Raw genomic sequence first — 18,204 nt, 5'->3', positions numbered from 1 at the left:
CACATGAGCAAACAAAAGCCGACATACAGAAGTGTTTTCCTTCTACAGCAATGGATTATTTATGTTTTTTTTTTTTAATTATAGAATTTCACGTTGTACATTTTATCTGTTTATAGTTACAATTTCTACAGGATGACACACTGACTCCTTCTATAAATGTTCATGAACATCTCCGTACAGAAGAAAACTACGTCACCATAGCGACGGTTAGGCATTACGACAGAAATATAAGTAGTATTTGAGTAATAAAGTCAAGTCTATTATTATCAATTAAGTAATTATAACTGATCTGACACTATATGTGTCCATATGACATATGATATATATGCTCCATATGACACTATTACACATTGATCTTAAAGCCGCCTTTTGTCTTGTGAGTCATGTGACCAAGACCATAGACACGCCCATAGACACGCCCACCAAGCTCTAGCATCTGTCTCTTCATAAAGAAAGAGGCCCAGAATTCCTGGCAGGGTTTCCAACCTCGATTAACCACCATGTCCTGGAGTCAAAAAAAAAAAAGGGTTGCACACATAATTTATAACATGATCCAGTAAATCCATCAAAATCCAGTAGATTTCACTCCATCACCATCAGCTGCTAATGAATATTGCAGAAATGTACATACACATGGACATGTTCTTAAAGGAGTACTCTGTTTTATTTGATATTACCTCTGAGAAAATAAAATAAAACAAAATGTTTTCAGTCCAAACGCACGTATAATAGAAGTCTAAGGGCAGTCGTTAATTATCGCCGAGAAACATTTACAAGCATCCGTGTCGTCCTAAATCTTTAGCGTGCTCAAACGCTATGAATGTGTCTTAATGTCTTACCAGGATAGTTGCATGGGTCTGTTGGTGCATTATAATACAATATTTTATTAACACGTCATAACCGGGTTCATTTTTACTATATGACTGATACTCAGTCTACATAAGAACAGATTTTTTTAACGTGTTCCTTCATGCCTGTCTCATTATATGAGCGTTATATGCTAGAACGTTGAATTGTAAGTACAGTATTTGTTGAATAAATTTCACATCTGCCCTTAAGCTTTAGTTATAAGTGAGCATACTGCATTTCATTGGCTCTGTACATGTACCTTGCACAATGACAATAAAGTTGAATCTAATCTAATCTAATCTAATCAGTTACAAATAAACAGAGTTTCCATTCATTTGTCAGTACAAACACGTAGGACAGGGATTAGGTATTAGAGTATTCCTTTAAGGTCAGATCATACATTTAGATCCGGCTTTGAATGTTACTTTATTTTAGTGTTGTTGTTTTTTTTTGTTTGTTTGTTTGTTTTTTCTAATCGGCCGTCGTCGTCCTGTCCTGAAGCTCCATCTGCATCTCCTCATCTCTTCTTATGTAGAAGTGCTCTTATTAACACCAGCGGCCTTTTTCTGATCGAGCCGTCGACATCTTTTTTTTGCTTCTTCTGTGTTCTTTCTTCTCTGCCGTGGCTGTTTGAGTGTGTCTTGAAGCAGCATGTGTGTTCGTCCTTGTGTGTGTGTGTGTGTGTGTGTGTGCGTGTGTGTGTGTGTGTACTCTAAGCTGCCTGGATGGACTGACTGTGTTTGTGCTTTGTTGACGGTTACAGAAGTGGAACTCCGTCCCCAAAAAGAGGGTCGACTGCTCGCTCGCCAGCTCCCAGAGGAGCCCGAGATCGGTTTACCGGAGAGTCCTATACAGTACTAGGTAATGAACCTACAACTATAGAGCTGTACTCGTTTACATTTTAATACAGACGTCTCATTTATCAGCGTTAAGCATGTGATTGGTCAGAAAGTGTTTAATATTCAATAACATCAGCTCTGACTACAAGGCAAATCCCAGTTTTATGTTAAAGCACCGTGTCTATATTTGTGTGTAATATAACCAGGGACTGGTATGAAGGATTTAACACGTGTATGAATGTAGATTTCCTTCATTTTTGGAAAGAGTCTCTAATGTCTGCAGTATGTAACAGTTAGGGTTATAGCTGGAAAAGAAGGTAATAAGCTGCAGGCGTATTTTTTTCCGATTGCATCAAAGCGATAACTCTTTCTCTCTCTCCATCCCTCTTTTGTGTATCTTTATGCTCAGGTGAAACCAGTATTGACTCTGGTCAACACTACTGGGAGGTGAAGGCCCTCAAAGACTGCAAGTCCTATAGCATCGGTGTAGCCTATAAGAACCTGGGCAAGTTCGATCAACTGGGCAAAACCAATACCACCTGGTGTGTTCATGTCAATAACTGGCTCCAGAATTCCTTCGCTGCCAAACACAACAACAAGGCGAAGAGCCTGGATGTGGCAGTGCCGGAGAGGATAGGAGTTTACTGTGACATGGACGGAGGTACAAATCAATCTGTCCAGACACTGACGGAGTGTCACGCTTCTGTCTGATATAAAAAGAGTCAAGACACTGTTAGTTTGCAGTGTTAGATGGTAGTTTTAGTGGTTGAACAAGCACTTGGGGCAACTTTGAACTTTTCTATGAATATATCAGCAATAGTAGGCTAGGTACAAAACAAATGCTTAAACCCCTGAGTGTCTACATTTATATGAGCATAGTATTGTCCACCACATGAGAAAGACATCCGATGCTGCGTTGAAATGTTAACATTTGATATTTGGAATGAACATCTACATCAAATACATCCAGTTCTCTGTGGATAAAGTCCTGGAGCCACAGGCGTTTATATCTCTTATTTCACATACAGTTACTGGGGCTATTGGACACCTGTAGATCAAATGTCAGGCAGCTCCGCTGACTTAAAGTAGTGTGTAAATAAAAGAACACTACCAAGCTCTTTTCAAGCCTGCCTGCTGTGTACAGTGATGATTGTTCTCATAATATCCTGTTCCAGCAGAATAACCACCAATATCTCTTATGTGTCCTTTCAATTTCAGGTCAGCTGTCCTTTTACAACGCAGAAAGCAAACAGCTGTTTCACTCGTTCAAGACCAAGTTCACTCAACCTGTTGTACCGGCCTTTATGGTGAGTGCTGGCTGCTAGATTCCATCACATGATCTACAGACACCTGCCCTTGTAGTCATAATGCAGTTTCACCCAACAGTGACAACAGATTTTATGTCTTTGTGTGTAATGTCACTCAAGTTGCTGTAATGTAACTGAGGCTAATTGTGGTTTGCTGCTGAAACTGGAGATACGTGTCAGTACGCTACAGTCGAGAAAGTATGAGCTATATGTGCTATATGTAGCCATGTAAAATTAAATCTGGCGCACTTCTACACTGACCTTTGTCTATAGTGTAAATGTAAACAGCAGGACAGTAATTAAGCCTCTAGGATTGTGGAGCAAGGTAAAGTGAAGAATGGGAAAAGAAAAACATTAGAAATGGAAATGATATAGAAAGTGCAGCACAATAATTAACACTGCTGAGTAACAGAGGCCACACCTCCTTCAGTAGTCCTGACAAACACAGAGACCACGCCTTCTTCAGTATGAATGATAGACACAGAGACCACTCCCCCTTCACCGAGACTTACAGTAACAGAGGCCACACCTCCTTCAGTAGTCCTGACAAACACAGAGACCACGCCTTCTTCAGTATGAATGATAGACACAGAGACCACTCCCCCTTCACCGAGACTTACAGTAACAGAGGCCACACCTCCTTCAGTAGTCCTGACAGACACAAAGACCACGCCTTCTTCAGTATGAATGATAGACAAAGAGGCCACACCCCCTTCACCAAGACTTACAGTAACAGAGGCCACACCTCCTTCAGTAGTCCTGACAGACACAAAGACCACGCCTTTTTCAGTATGAATGATAGACAAAGAGGCCACACCCCCTTCACCAAGACTTACAGTAACAGAGGCCACACCTCCTTCAGTAGTCCTGACAGACACAAAGACCACGCCTTTTTCAGTATGAATGATAGACAAAGAGGCCACACCCCCTTCACCAAGACTTACAGTAACAGAGGCCACACCTCCTTCAGTAGTCCTGACAGACACAGAGACCACGCCTTTTTCGGTAGTCCTGACAGACAAAGAGACCACACCCCCTTCACCAAGACTTACAGTAACAGAGGCCACACCTCCTTCAGTAGTCCTGACAGACACAAAGACCACGCCTTTTTCAGTATGAATGATAGACAAAGAGGCCACACCCCCTTCACCAAGACTTACAGTAACAGAGGCCACACCTCCTTCAGTAGTCCTGACAGACACAAAGACCACGCCTTTTTCAGTATGAATGATAGACAAAGAGACCACACCCCCTTCACCAAGACTTACAGTAACAGAGGCCACACCTCCTTCAGTAGTCCTGACAGACACAAAGACCACGCCTTTTTCAGTATGAATGATAGACAAAGAGGCCACACCCCCTTCACCAAGACTTACAGTAACAGAGGCCACACCTCCTTCAGTAGTCCTGACAGACACAAAGACCACGCCTTTTTCAGTATGAATGATAGACAAAGAGGCCACACCCCCTTCACCAAGACTTACAGTAACAGAGGCCACACCTCCTTCAGTAGTCCTGACAGACACAGAGACCACGCCTTTTTCAGTATGAATGATAGACAAAGAGGCCACACCCCTTCACCAAGACTTACAATAACAGAGGCCACACCTCCTTCAGTAGTCCTGACAGACACAAAGACCACGCCTTTTCAGTAGTCCTGACAGACAAAGAAACCACGCCTTTTTTCAGTATGAATGATAGACACAGAGGCCACACCCCCTTCACTGAGACTGACAGGAGCAGATGCTATGACTCCTCCTCTATATTTACCTTTGCCTCAGACATCTTCCTTGTTTTGCAGGTGTGGTGCGGTGGCCTGAGCCTCTCCACTGGGTTACAGGTTCCCAGTGCAGTAAGAAGCCTCCAGAAAGCTGAAAACGGGCTGACGGGATCAAACAGCAGTCTGAACAGCATGGCACAGTAGTCCGAGCAAAAAACTATGGATTCACTGACGATTCGAGCCGAACTAGGACTAGCTTTCTCTTTAATCCATCTCTAATCAGCAGCAAAGAGTAACTTGTATGGACAACTCATGACCTTGGACTTCCTTCCTTGGTATTCCTAGGGAATACATCATCCAGCGCTGGAATACTGTAAAGCATCATGGGAAAAGAAATCTGTCACTGGCAAGCCTAGACTTCTCCTAGATAAGGAGAGTTGCCTCATTTTCTGTCTTTCTTTTTCTTGTTGAATAAGAAATTCTAGCAGCTTTATCAGGGATTAGCGGAGTGCACTTTTCTCCATTACTAAATTAAAAATTTTTTTTCCTTTCTTGCTTTTAAAATGATTTATTTTTGACACAACTTCACTCCGGAATGACAGATTCATTATGCTTTGTTTTGTTATATTACTTTTAATGACTTGTGTACATTTGTTTAGTTTAGCGTCTGTATGTATATGTGCGAATACAGCCTGTGAGTGCGGGTGACGATTACCTCGTGGCTGCACAAAGACATTTTTCCTTAAAACTGTCAAATCCTTGAACTGTTTGAACTACGAATCCTGTAGGGATTTTTTTTTGTTGTTGTTGTTTTTACTACAGTACGTTACGGAGTTGAATACGACTATGGAACAGTGCTTGCACGATGTAAACCATATAATGCTGCTTTCTTCCTATTTAGGTTCCTGTTAATGGTCCGAGTAAATACTGTTCACCAAAAACACATCTTTTAGACGTAGGCTTCAGACGGCTTTTATAAGTGTTGCAGTGTTGAAAAATGTTTTGAGTTCTTTCCATGGTATCATGTTTGTTTGTTTTTTGTTTTTTTTTGATCTGATTATTTACTCATGTGCTCATCAACAACTGTCATTTCTGTACATTCAGTAAATTATTGATTTTCTAAAATTGTCTTCATGTAGTCATGTAAAACTCGCTGGCTTTCTTAATTCTTTCTTTGTTATCGTGTCCAACATTTTTTAGGGACAATTCATAAAAGGCCGCGGTACTACACGGTTTAATCATTTAACTGACCTAATAAACCACCTAAATAATATTAATATATTCATCGTTTAATATTTTACGCCGGATTGTCCGCATCAGAGAGGAACGTTGTTTAATTATGTTTAACAAAAATCTATATGTTTTGTATGACTTAAAGTATGTTTAAAGGTTGGAAGCACATAACTGTCTTTAGGATAGGATCTTTGTATGCTGTAGCTTTACAATTTCCCATCCGTGGACCTAAGAGGCTCAAACTTGTTATAGCATCAACAAAACAAGGTTCATGGTTCAAACACATGGTTTGCTCCAGTTGTAAAAACAGTCGTAACATTTTTAAACGACTGTCGATCGTATTCCATCACCGAGTAAGACATTAAAATGTTTCTTTTTTTTTTTTTATAATTCATAAAAGTTTATGGTTTAGTTTATGGTTTACTTTATGAGTTTGATTCCTACAGAGATATTTTGAATGATCCGTTTTATGGGATCACGTCACGGACCAATCAGAATCGAGCATGAAGAGAGACATAAATATATTATCAAATTTTAATTATTTATTAGTTCCAGTTTCCTATTTTATATAGTTATAGTTATAAGTTTATGGTTTATTTATGAGTTTGATTCCTACAGAGAGATTTGGAGTGAGCCGTTTTATGGGATCACGTCACAGACCAATCGGAATCGAGCAAAAGGAGAGGCTTGTATAACAAAAAATAGGTGTTTTATGCTGTTCCAGTTTCATATTCTATTCTATTCAATATAGTATTATCTACAGGTTTAGGTACAAGATATTGTAAATATATTTGGGTATATGGTGTATAGAGAAGGTTAGATGGGGCAATTATTGGCTTTGGCTCCGTCTTGTGGCAAGAAAAAAAATACAAATAAAAAAGCAACTCAAATAGCCATTGCATTTTATATGACGAATAAAATGGTGTTATATTTGTATCACACACACACACAAACACACACACACACACACACATATATATATATATATATATATATATATATATATATATATATATATATATATATATATATATATATATATATATATATGTATATATGAAAAAATATACATTGTATTATATAAATAATACAAATATAACATATAATATAATATAATACAATTTTATTCGTCATATATATATATTTGTATATATTTGTATATTCGTATTATGTATTATTATGTTACTATATCACAGTAATAACGCTATTTTGGTAGTCGAACAATACAAAATAGTGTCTGTTGTCATGCAAAATAAGTTTTCTGTATGTATTATAATAGTTGTGTAAGCGCCATGTCATTTTTATGACACTTTTAATACGCATGTGGATGGATCTATCGATATTGATTGGTTTTTTTTAAAACGCGTTTCAGAGCATTTGTCCTACGCGGCTGCCGTCCGGATGTGTTCTGGGAATAACAGGAATCTGCAGAATTAAATTCATGTATAAAAAGCCTGAGATTTATATAGAATGGGATTTAACTAACCGAGAGAAATATTGCCTAATATTACACACTCTTCCGATGAGTAAGTATTAAAATATTTCCACTAGTTAATGTTGTTTATTTTAAGTGTTAGGTGTTGTGTTGTGCTAGCTAGCTAATGCTAATAGTGTTACGCATGAACGTGCACGCGCTTAGATAATATATAATATAAATATGTTATGATGGCTGTGAAATGCATGACATTTAGTTCATTTAGAGAGTCGATAACATCCAACACTCAATACAGCTGATCTGTTGGAAGCCAAACACTTTTATTTACTATAAATGTTTATTATAAGTGTGTGTGTGTGTGTGTGTGTGTGTGTGTTGTGATTTCAGAGCCCCATGCAGCCATCAGCCCGTGTGTCTCAGCATGGTGAAGGAGTCAGCCTTATGGCACAGCCTGTCAGGATCATATACAGCCAGACTCACTCATGGCCAGAGTGAACAAGTCCTTAGTGCTGCTGCTGCTCATCACAGCCAGCTCCATATTTCTCCTGTTTCAGCTCTATTACTACAGACAGCACTCTAATAAGGTGAGCAAACACAACACAACACTCTGAAACACCACCATCCACTAATAGCAGAAAAGATCAATGGAACACGCATATTCTGACACACACACACACCTTCTGACATACACACACCTCTTCTGACACTGACAAACACACACACACACCTCTTCTGACACTGACACACACACCACTTCTGACACAAACACATGCACACACACATCTTCTGACACACACACGCACCTTCTGACACACACATATATACACACCTTCTGACACACGCACACCTCTTCTGACACTGACACACACACGCACCTTCTGACACTGACACAAACACACACACACGCACCTTCTAACACACACATGGACCTTCTGACACACACGCACCTTCTGATACACACACACACCTCTTCTGACGCTGACACACACACCTCTTCTGACACTGACACACACACACCTCTTCTGACACTGACACACACACACCACTTCTGACACAAACACATGCACACACATCTTCTGACACACACACGCACCTTCTGACACACACACACATATATACGCACCTTCTGAGTCTGACACACACACAACTCTTCTGACACACGCACACCTCTTCTGACACTGACACACACACGCACCTTCCGACACTGACACAAACACACACACACCTTCTAACACACATATGCACCTTCTGACACACACACACGCACCTTCTGATACACACACACACCTCTTCTGACGCTGACACACACACACACCTCTTCTGACGCTGACACACACACGCACCTTTTGACACACACACATGTACATGAGGTTAAACACTCACTCACAGGGTAATCAGTGGGGTCTAAATGAAACAAATTGTCAAAATCAATGGGTTAAAAAAACAGTAATGAAGACAGGAAACAGTGTCCAGGCTCAGTGACGATGTCAAAGACTTTAAAGAGAAAGAAAGACCAAAATAACAGCAGTGGACAAAAGAGTTTCTACAACCACAATGATGCAGGGATCAGATTATTATACTATTAATAATACTCTCATTAGTAAAGTTTAGTTTTATTTAGTTTTAGTTTTATTTTTGTTGATTTTATGTAACAACACTAAGCTATGATTTTTAAATAAACTCCTCTTTCCATAGCATGGACTACAAGTCCCGAGTGGTAAAGGTTACCCAACAGGGAAGGAAGCACAATGGGTGAGTAAAAATATTAGAATAAAATATAAGAGAATAAAAATTGTTATTTTAGAGTTTGGCAAAATGTCACTTTTTCTTTTCAAATGAAAACTTTTTTGAAAGTAAAGCTGAGATTTTTAACTCGTAGAATTGTTTTTATTTATTTTTTTTTACAGATTGTAAGCTTTGTATTCAATTTATTAGAGGTTTTAACAGGCTTTAAAAAACATTCAATTATCAAATATAATTAAACAAAATAATTACAAAATATAAAATGAAGATTTACACCAGTGTGCCATGATTAAATGTTTCCCGTTGTTTACACCTGTGCATTTGCTCTCTGTTAAACTCTTGTCCTGATCACAGCATTTAGTGAAAAAGTTCCTGGCTCTGGTCCGTAAGTTCAACCTGCCCGTGTTTCTGGTGGACACGACGTCTCTGAGCCTGCTTTCCCAGGATGCCGTTCTGCTCAAGGACAGCCAGATGAAGGAGCCTCACTGCACCTTTCTGTGCACACACAGGGACTTTGTCACCTTCGGCCTGTTCGGAAACCTCTGGAAGTATGACGTAAGGATTTCCTTCGGATGAACGAATCGCCGAAGCGCATCTGAAAACCGTCTTTTAAACACAGAAGTGTTGTTGTGTTCCGTTTCTTGACCATGACGCTGTGTCTCTCTACGACACTAGTAGAATGTGGAGACAGATGGCAGACCTGCTTAGCAAATAATGTACACACAGTGCTACTGAATCCTTCATTCTGATTGGCCGAGTGTTGATTCTTTTTTTTCTTATAATAATCTGACTTTATACACTTTACTCTCTTATGAAAGGATGTATACAATTTAATATGTGACACTCTTCTGACACTGACACACAAACACACACCTCTTCTGACACTGACACACAAACACACACACCTCTTCTGACACTGACACACAAACACACACACCTCTTCTGACACTGACACACAAACACACACACACATCTTCTGACACTGACACACAAACACACACACACATCTTCTGACACTGACACACAAACACACACCTCTTCTGACACTGACACACAAACACACACACACCTCTTCTGACACTGACACACAAACACACACCTCTTCTGACACTGACACACAAACACACACCTCTTCTGACACTGACACACAAACACACACACACCTCTTCTGACACTGACACACAAACACACACACACCTCTTCTGACACTGACACACAAACACACACACACCTCTTCTGACACTGACACACAAACACACACACACCTCTTCTGACACTGACACACAAACACACACACACCTCTTCTGACACTGACACACAAACACACACACACCTCTTCTGACACTGACACACAAACACACACATCTTCTGACACTGACACACAAACACACACACACATCTTCTGACACTGACACACAAACACACACACACCTCTTCTGACACTGACACACAAACACACACACACCTCTTCTGACACTGACACACAAACACACACACACCTCTTCTGACACTGACACACAAACACACACACACCTCTTCTGACACTGACACACAAACACACACACACCTCTTCTGACACTGACACACACACACCTCTTCTGACACTGACACACACACACCTCTTCTGACACTGACACACACACACCTCTTCTGACACTGACACACAAACACACACACACCTCTTCTGACACTGACACACAAACACACACACCTCTTCTGACACTGACACACACACACACCTCTTCTGACACTGACACACACACACACCTCTTCTGACACTGACACACACACACACACACCTCTTCTGACACTGACACACAAACACACACACACCTCTTCTGACACTGACACACAAACACACACACACACCTCTTCTGACACTGACACACAAACACACACACACCTCTTCTGACACTGACACACAAACACACACACCTCTTCTGACACTGACACACAAACACACACACACCTCTTCTGACACTGACACACAAACACACACACACCTCTTCTGACACTGACACACACACACACCTCTTCTGACACTGACACACACACACATCTTCTGACACTGACACACACACACCTCTTCTGACACTGACACACAAACACACACCTCTTCTGACACTGACACACACACACCTCTTCTGACACTGACACACAAACACACACACACCTCTTCTGACACTGACACACACACACACCTCTTCTGACACTGACACACAAACACACACACACCTCTTCTGAAACTGACACACAAACACACACCTCTTCTGACACTGACACACACACACACCTCTTCTGACACTGACACACACACACCTCTTCTGACACTGACACACACACACCTCTTCTGACACTGACACACACACACACCTCTTCTGACACTGACACACACACACACCTCTTCTGACACTGACACACACACACCTCTTCTGACACTGACACACACACACACCTCTTCTGACACTGACACACACACACCTCTTCTGACACTGACACACAAACACACACCTCTTCTGACACTGACACACACACACACACCTCTTCTGACACTGACACACAAACACACACCTCTTCTGACACTGACACACACACACACCTCTTCTGACACTGACACACAAACACACACACACCTCTTCTGACACTGACACACACACACACACCTCTTCTGACACTGACACACAAACACACACACACCTCTTCTGACACTGACACACAAACACACACACACCTCTTCTGACACTGACACACACACACACCTCTTCTGACACTGACACACAAACACACACACACCTCTTCTGACACTGACACACACACACCCCTCGTTCTGAAACTGACAGCACATACTACACCTCTTCTGACACTGACACACACACACACCTCTTCTGACACTGACACACACACACCTCTTCTGACACTTGACCACACAACACATTACCTCTTCTGAACTGACACACACACACACCTCTTCTGAAAGCTGACACACAAACACACCTCTTACAGACACTGACACACACACGCCCTCTTCTGTCACTGACACCCTAAACACAAGCACCTCTTCTGACACTGACACACACAACCTCTCTGACACTGACACACAAACACACACACACCTCTTCTGACACAGACATACACACACAACACCTCTTCTGACAAGACCACAAACACTATAACACCTCTTCTGACACTGACACACAAACACACACACACCCATCTGACACTGACAACACAACACACCCACACAACTTTCTGAAACTGACACACAAACACACCTCTTCTACTGACACTGAACACACACACACACCTCTTCCTGACCACGACTACACACACACCCCTCTTCTGACACTGCACACAAACACCACACACACCTCTTCTGAAACTGACACACAAACACACACCTCTTCTGACACTGACACACACACACCTCTTCTGACACTGACACACAAACACACACACACCTCTTCTGACACTGACACACACACACACACACACACCTCTTCTGAAACTGACACACAAACACACCTCTTCTGACACTGACACACACACACATCTTCTGACACTGACACACACACACCTCTTCTGACACTGACACACACTGACACTGACACACACACACCTCTTCTGACACTGACACACAAACACACACACACCTCTTCTGACACTGACACACAAACACACACACACCTCTTCTGACACTGACACACAAACACACACACACCTCTTCTGACACTGACACACAAACACACACACACCTCTTCTGACACTGACACACAAACACACACACACCTCTTCTGACACTGACACACAAACACACACACACCTCTTCTGACACTGACACACACACACACCTCTTCTGACACTGACACACACACACACCTCTTCTGACACTGACACACAAACACACACACACCTCTTCTGACACTGACACACACACACACCTCTTCTGACACTGACACACACACACACCTCTTCTGACACTGACACACAAACACACACACACCTCTTCTGACACTGACACACAAACACACACACACCTCTTCTGACACTGACACACAAACACACACACACCTCTTCTGACACTGACACACAAACACACACACACCTCTTCTGACACTGACACACACACACACACCTCTTCTGACACTGACACACACACACACACCTCTTCTGACACTGACACACACACACCTCTTCTGACACTGACACACAAACACACACACACCTCTTCTGAAACTGACACACACACACCTCTTCTGACACTGACACACACACACACACACACACACCTCTTCTGACACACACACACACCTCTTCTGACACTGACACACAAACACACACACACCTCTTCTGAAACTGACACACAAACACACACACACCTCTTCTGAAACTGACACACAAACACACACACACCTCTTCTGAAACTGACACACAAACACACACACACACCTCTTCTGACACTGACACACAAACACACACACACCTCTTCTGACACTGACACACACACACGCATCTTCTGACACACACGCATCTTCTGACACACACGCATCTTCTGAAACACACACACACCCCTTCCGACACACACACACCCCTTCTGACACACACACGCACCTTCTGACACACACACACGTGTGAAAATCGACAAACAAAAGAAAATAAGAATAAAAATGAAAAATTTTTCAACTTGAATATTAAGTCAAGACAATACTAAAAATATCTGAGTGACATTTGCTTCATTTAGTGAATAAACATCCAGCAAAACAGACAAGGAAGAAAGCAAAGTGAAAAACATGTCCTCTGTAGTATTTCCCTTAACTAGAAGAGCATATGTGTGCTGAGTCTCCCCTCATGTCTCGCTCACTAAGGCTGCCCTGCTGGAGGCTGCAGAGGAACGCGGTATGGAAGTGCTGGAGATCAAGGGAAAAGACCCCAGGCTGATCAGCATGGACGACCTGTCAGGACGCGACATCCCTCTTCACCTGCTGTTCCGCTTTAACGGCCGCGTGGTGCACGTAGTCGTGCTGTACGAGCGAAGCGGCAACTACCTGTGGCACGGCCCGCTCAGGATCCGAGGCAGCGTGGACCGCAAATTCGCTCCGTTCAGGAACCTGGAGTTCGGCCGGTACGCTGGAGCTTACAGCAGGTACACGAGGTTTGACACAGACTGGAATCCTGGATCAAAAATTCTGCTTAATTCTGCAATTTGATACACAAGTTTACTTGTGTTTACCTTTTTCAGGCCAGAACTTATTCTGACCACTCTGGATGGGCTTGATGTCCGGATCCCAAAAAACTTCTCTCACTTCCAGGGCGAACATTCCAACAGCCGCTTCCTGGAGTGCAGATATCGAGAGGCAGCCGCCTTTTACCAGGTTAGTGTTGGTAAAATGTCTATAATCTTGTAAAAGAAATAGAATTTTAACCGTGTAGTAAAGCTGAAACGAATAACAACGCTTCTCGAACCCTACCACTGTATATAATCTTGTACTTACTGAGGTACAAGTGAGAATCTTGTCCGTTTAGTTGTATCCAGACGACACGTCACCGGACGCCATGGACTTCAGGATGAAGGCAAAGAGTCTGCTTCACCTCGCCTCTCGGGTTCTTGGTGGGCTCGAGGTTCCGTTCTGGCTGAGCAGTGGTACATGTCTCGGTGAGTAGTCGTTAAATCTGATTATTAAGCTTAAATAAGATCTTTCTCTGGGGGGTCACGGTGGCTTAGTGGTTAGCACGTTCGCCTCACACCTCCAGGGTTGGAGGTTCGATTCCCGCCTCCACCTTGTGTGTGTGGAGTTTGCATGTTCTCCCCGTGCCTCGGGGGTTTCCTCCGGGTACTCCGGTTTCCTCCCCCGGTCCAAAGACATGCATGGTAGGTTGATTGGCATCTCTGGAAAATTGTCCGTAGTGTGTGATTGCGTGAGTGAATGAGAGTGTGTGTGTGCCCTGCGATGGGTTGGCACTCCATCCAGAGTGTATCCTGCCTTGATGCCCGATGACGCCTGAGATAGGCACAGGCTCCCCGTGACCCGAGGTAGTTCGGATAAGCGGTAGAATCTTTCTCTTTGATATTAGACAGTAATATTCCTGGTACTAGATGATTGCCTTTATCTTGCTTACCTGAAGTTTGGAGCTCTGATGCATAAGAAATGAAACCCATTGAGGGATTATTATTGGCATATAATCAGTGTGTATCCTGAACAATAACGTTATCACCTCAAAGATGATTATTTTCCAATAACAGCATTTATTATTATTACAACTTTGTACTGTATATACCTTCTTGTGAGGACAGTTTCAGTATCGATGCCTTCGGACCAATCCGATTTAACACTGCAGCAGGTGTAATATTTATTTCTACTGTATATTTATCCTCTTCGTGTCGTAGGTTGGTTTCGGCAGTGTAACATCATTCCCTACAGTAGAGATGTAGACCTGGGCATCTGGATCAAAGATTACAGGCATGACATCACACAGGCATTTCAGAAGGCTGGACTGTCCCTCAAACATAAGTTTGGAAAGGTACAGCATCGAAAACGTCCGTCACTTAAAGGTGCGGTGCACGATGTTTGAAAGCCAATGTTGACATTTGAAATCACCAAAACAAACACGCCCCTAACCCAAATGGGTGTCACCCCTGTTTTGATAGCTCCGCCCCACACATACATACGTAACCCAGGCAACTATTATGGCGGAACCTGCTGGGGCGGCTGGCCGAGGGGGTATTTTTATCAGTAAATGAACACAATGAGTAATACTATGGTAATACAAATGTGTTTTTGTAGTACTGTGTGTTGTACCGTGAAAGGTTTAGCTCCGTTTTACGCGGAAGACGTTCAGTTCTCTTCAGCACTGGAAGGCTGATCCTATATTAACACGGGTTCTACTTATTGCCTTATCGTAAGACTTTCTTCGCTTTTCGTTTTTATCCTCCATGTCAATGTTTTAATCGCTTTCTGCTAATGTCACACATGCGCACTGAACACTCTTTCCGACGCATATTGACAAGACACGCCCCTTTCTGCTCATTGGCTACACGTTTGTTTTGTTAGTCGGCCCGACTCGGTTTTCTGAAGCATTTCTCAAACAACGTGCACCGCACCTTTAACAATCCCGAGTAATTCAATGAAAATTTAAGCTTAACGAAAACAATGAAGTCTGTACAGATGGGGAAATATCTGACTCGGGATAAATTGTGGAGCTCAACCAGTGTGGAGTTTACCAAAGCTCTTTGTTACAATGAAGCTACTATTATATCAGAATATCCTAACACCTCTATTAGTTTCTTTATGTAGTACTTGGAAGCTTCACCTTTCATCTAACATCCTATTCCTTGTACAATCTTCTAAAAAACTTTATTGCTTATGTGTTGAACTTGTATACGGATAGCAGTAATTCGTCCACCAATCGGAATCGAGAGTTCGTCGGTGCTCTGATATAGTCGTCTGTACGATACGCTATAATTTGAACGTCATCTTCTAACTGCCCTCGGTTCAGACTGATACTTCATTGTTCTGTCTCACGTGCAGATAGAAGACAGCCTTGAGCTCTCTTTTCAAGGCCTGGATGTAAAACTGGACATCTTTTTTTTCTACGAGGACGGCGACATCGTTTGGAACGGAGGCACACAGGCGAAGAGCGGAAAGAAATTCAAGTAAAACCGTTGTACAGGTTTTAGGAGATGGATGTAACAGACCATGCTCAGATTGGTATGTTGTTATTATTATAGATGTTCTCTCCAAATCCACATAATCCGGTATGTCTCCGTTTCCGTCTCAGGTACGTGTTCCCTCGGTTCGGCCTGTGCTGGACGGAGCTGCTGGAGCTGAAGGTCCGAGTGCCCTGCGAGACTTTGGACTACGTTACTGCAAACTACGGGCCGGATTGGAACGTTCCAGTCAAGACCTGGGATTGGAAGAGCTCACCTCCAAACGTTCAGGAGAACGGCGTGTGGCCCATCAAGGAGTGGGACGATGTCATCCTGGTTAACTGAGGCGGCTGGGAAGTCTATTCATCTGTAGTGTGTAGTGTAGAAATGCCCCAGCAGTATCCAAAAAAAAACCCCTCCATACTCCATGGCTTTACCAGGACATAACCAGATAAGAAAACACTGTATTGTTTCCACACTGTTTTGAAAAACTCATATTATTAAATAATAACCGAATAATTTAAACCTTAATGCAGGTGCTTTGGTTTTTATGTGAAATGTGAAGTTGTAGGCAGATGCCATGATGGTTGTATTGCTCCAACTTCCAGTCTGAAATGATAAAATTGTGATTTTGCTCTTAAATAAAACTACTGCACCTGAACCGAAACTGACACATCCTTTTTCATTCCCTCGTCTGGGATGGATGCAGGATTGACATTACTTCTCATCACACATTTTATTTGGGACAGATTATTTTTTAGCTCGAGGCTGAAGCTTGGGATGTGATGTCTGATCTTCATCTGGTATCCATCCTCAGTTTTCTGGTCATGATGGTCGTTTCAGAACTTAAGAATTAATATGGGATGTGGTAGATCAGTGGTTAAGATGTTGGGCTAACGATTGGAAGGTTGTGAGCTTAAATCCCATTGCCACCAAGCTGCTACTTCTGGGCTCCTGAGCAATGCCCTTAACTCTCAATTGCAGTTGCTGTAAATGAGACGCTCTAGATAAGAGCATGTGCCAAAATGCAGTAAATATAATTACATATAATTACGTTCTGTTATAGGAAGGTAGATGGTTTGTTATTAAAGCTCCGTTAAATTTTAGAAAGTCACAGACGTAATGTTTTCAGCAGATTTGCTTGGACAGGTTCCTTCATAACTCCCTCAATAGCTCAGTCTGGAGTCTCTTCAGAAACTCAGAGACATCAGTAATCCATGTCCATAGTCTGCTTGTCTTCAGAAAACTGTTTGCAGGCTTTCTTGTGCATCATCTTTAGAAGAGCAGGGTTCCCACGCGTCCTGGAAAACCTGGAAATCCTGGAAAATTATTGACCAATGTTCCAGTCCTGGAAAACACATGGAAAATGAGAGAAAACATAAATTGTCCTGGAAAAAAATCTTGTTGTCCTGGAAAAGTATTCTTTTTAAATGTTC

The 18,204-nt window shown here is 42.2% G+C and overlaps 2 protein-coding genes across 4 annotated transcripts in view; both read left to right on the top strand.

The window, feature by feature from the left end:
• The window catches only part of fsd1l (fibronectin type III and SPRY domain containing 1-like), a 23,600-nt gene extending 17,760 nt beyond the window's left edge, over positions 1–5,840 (top strand). For all 3 annotated transcript variants that reach the window (XM_060863158.1, XM_060863157.1, XM_060863159.1), the window contains 4 exons: positions 1,613–1,710; positions 2,098–2,349; positions 2,907–2,995; positions 4,797–5,840. In XM_060863158.1, the coding sequence (XP_060719141.1) occupies positions 1,613–1,710; positions 2,098–2,349; positions 2,907–2,995; positions 4,797–4,919 (562 nt within the window). In that variant the 3' untranslated portion in view covers positions 4,920–5,840. The remainder of the gene's footprint in view (positions 1–1,612; positions 1,711–2,097; positions 2,350–2,906; positions 2,996–4,796) is intronic.
• A 1,489-nt stretch (positions 5,841–7,329) lies between these two features.
• On the top strand, positions 7,330–17,429 carry fktn (fukutin). The gene is made up of 10 exons (XM_060863353.1): positions 7,330–7,474; positions 7,771–7,967; positions 9,079–9,135; positions 9,481–9,681; positions 13,989–14,266; positions 14,363–14,495; positions 14,647–14,776; positions 15,509–15,642; positions 16,650–16,774; positions 16,900–17,429. The coding sequence occupies exons 2-10, from the start codon at positions 7,866–7,868 to the stop codon at positions 17,111–17,113; spliced, it is 1,374 nt and encodes a 457-aa protein (XP_060719336.1). The 5' UTR covers positions 7,330–7,474; positions 7,771–7,865; the 3' UTR covers positions 17,114–17,429.
• The last annotated feature ends 775 nt before the right edge of the window (positions 17,430–18,204 follow it).

Source organism: Tachysurus vachellii, chromosome 26, assembly GCF_030014155.1.
Source record: "Tachysurus vachellii isolate PV-2020 chromosome 26, HZAU_Pvac_v1, whole genome shotgun sequence".
Lineage (NCBI taxonomy): Eukaryota > Metazoa > Chordata > Actinopteri > Siluriformes > Bagridae > Tachysurus > Tachysurus vachellii.
This window is presented reverse-complemented; position numbering and strand designations above follow the sequence as displayed.

Bases quoted from the DNA above. Each gene is read 5' to 3' on its own strand.
- fktn (XM_060863353.1), top strand. From the start codon at position 7,866: ATGGCCAGAGTGAACAAGTCCTTAGTGCTGCTGCTGCTCATCACAGCC. The intron at 14,777-15,508 runs GTGAGTAGTCGT...TTCGTGTCGTAG, and splicing joins GAGCAGTGGTACATGTCTCG to GTTGGTTTCGGCAGTGTAAC. The intron at 16,775-16,899 runs GTAAAACCGTTG...TTTCCGTCTCAG, and splicing joins AAGAGCGGAAAGAAATTCAA to GTACGTGTTCCCTCGGTTCG.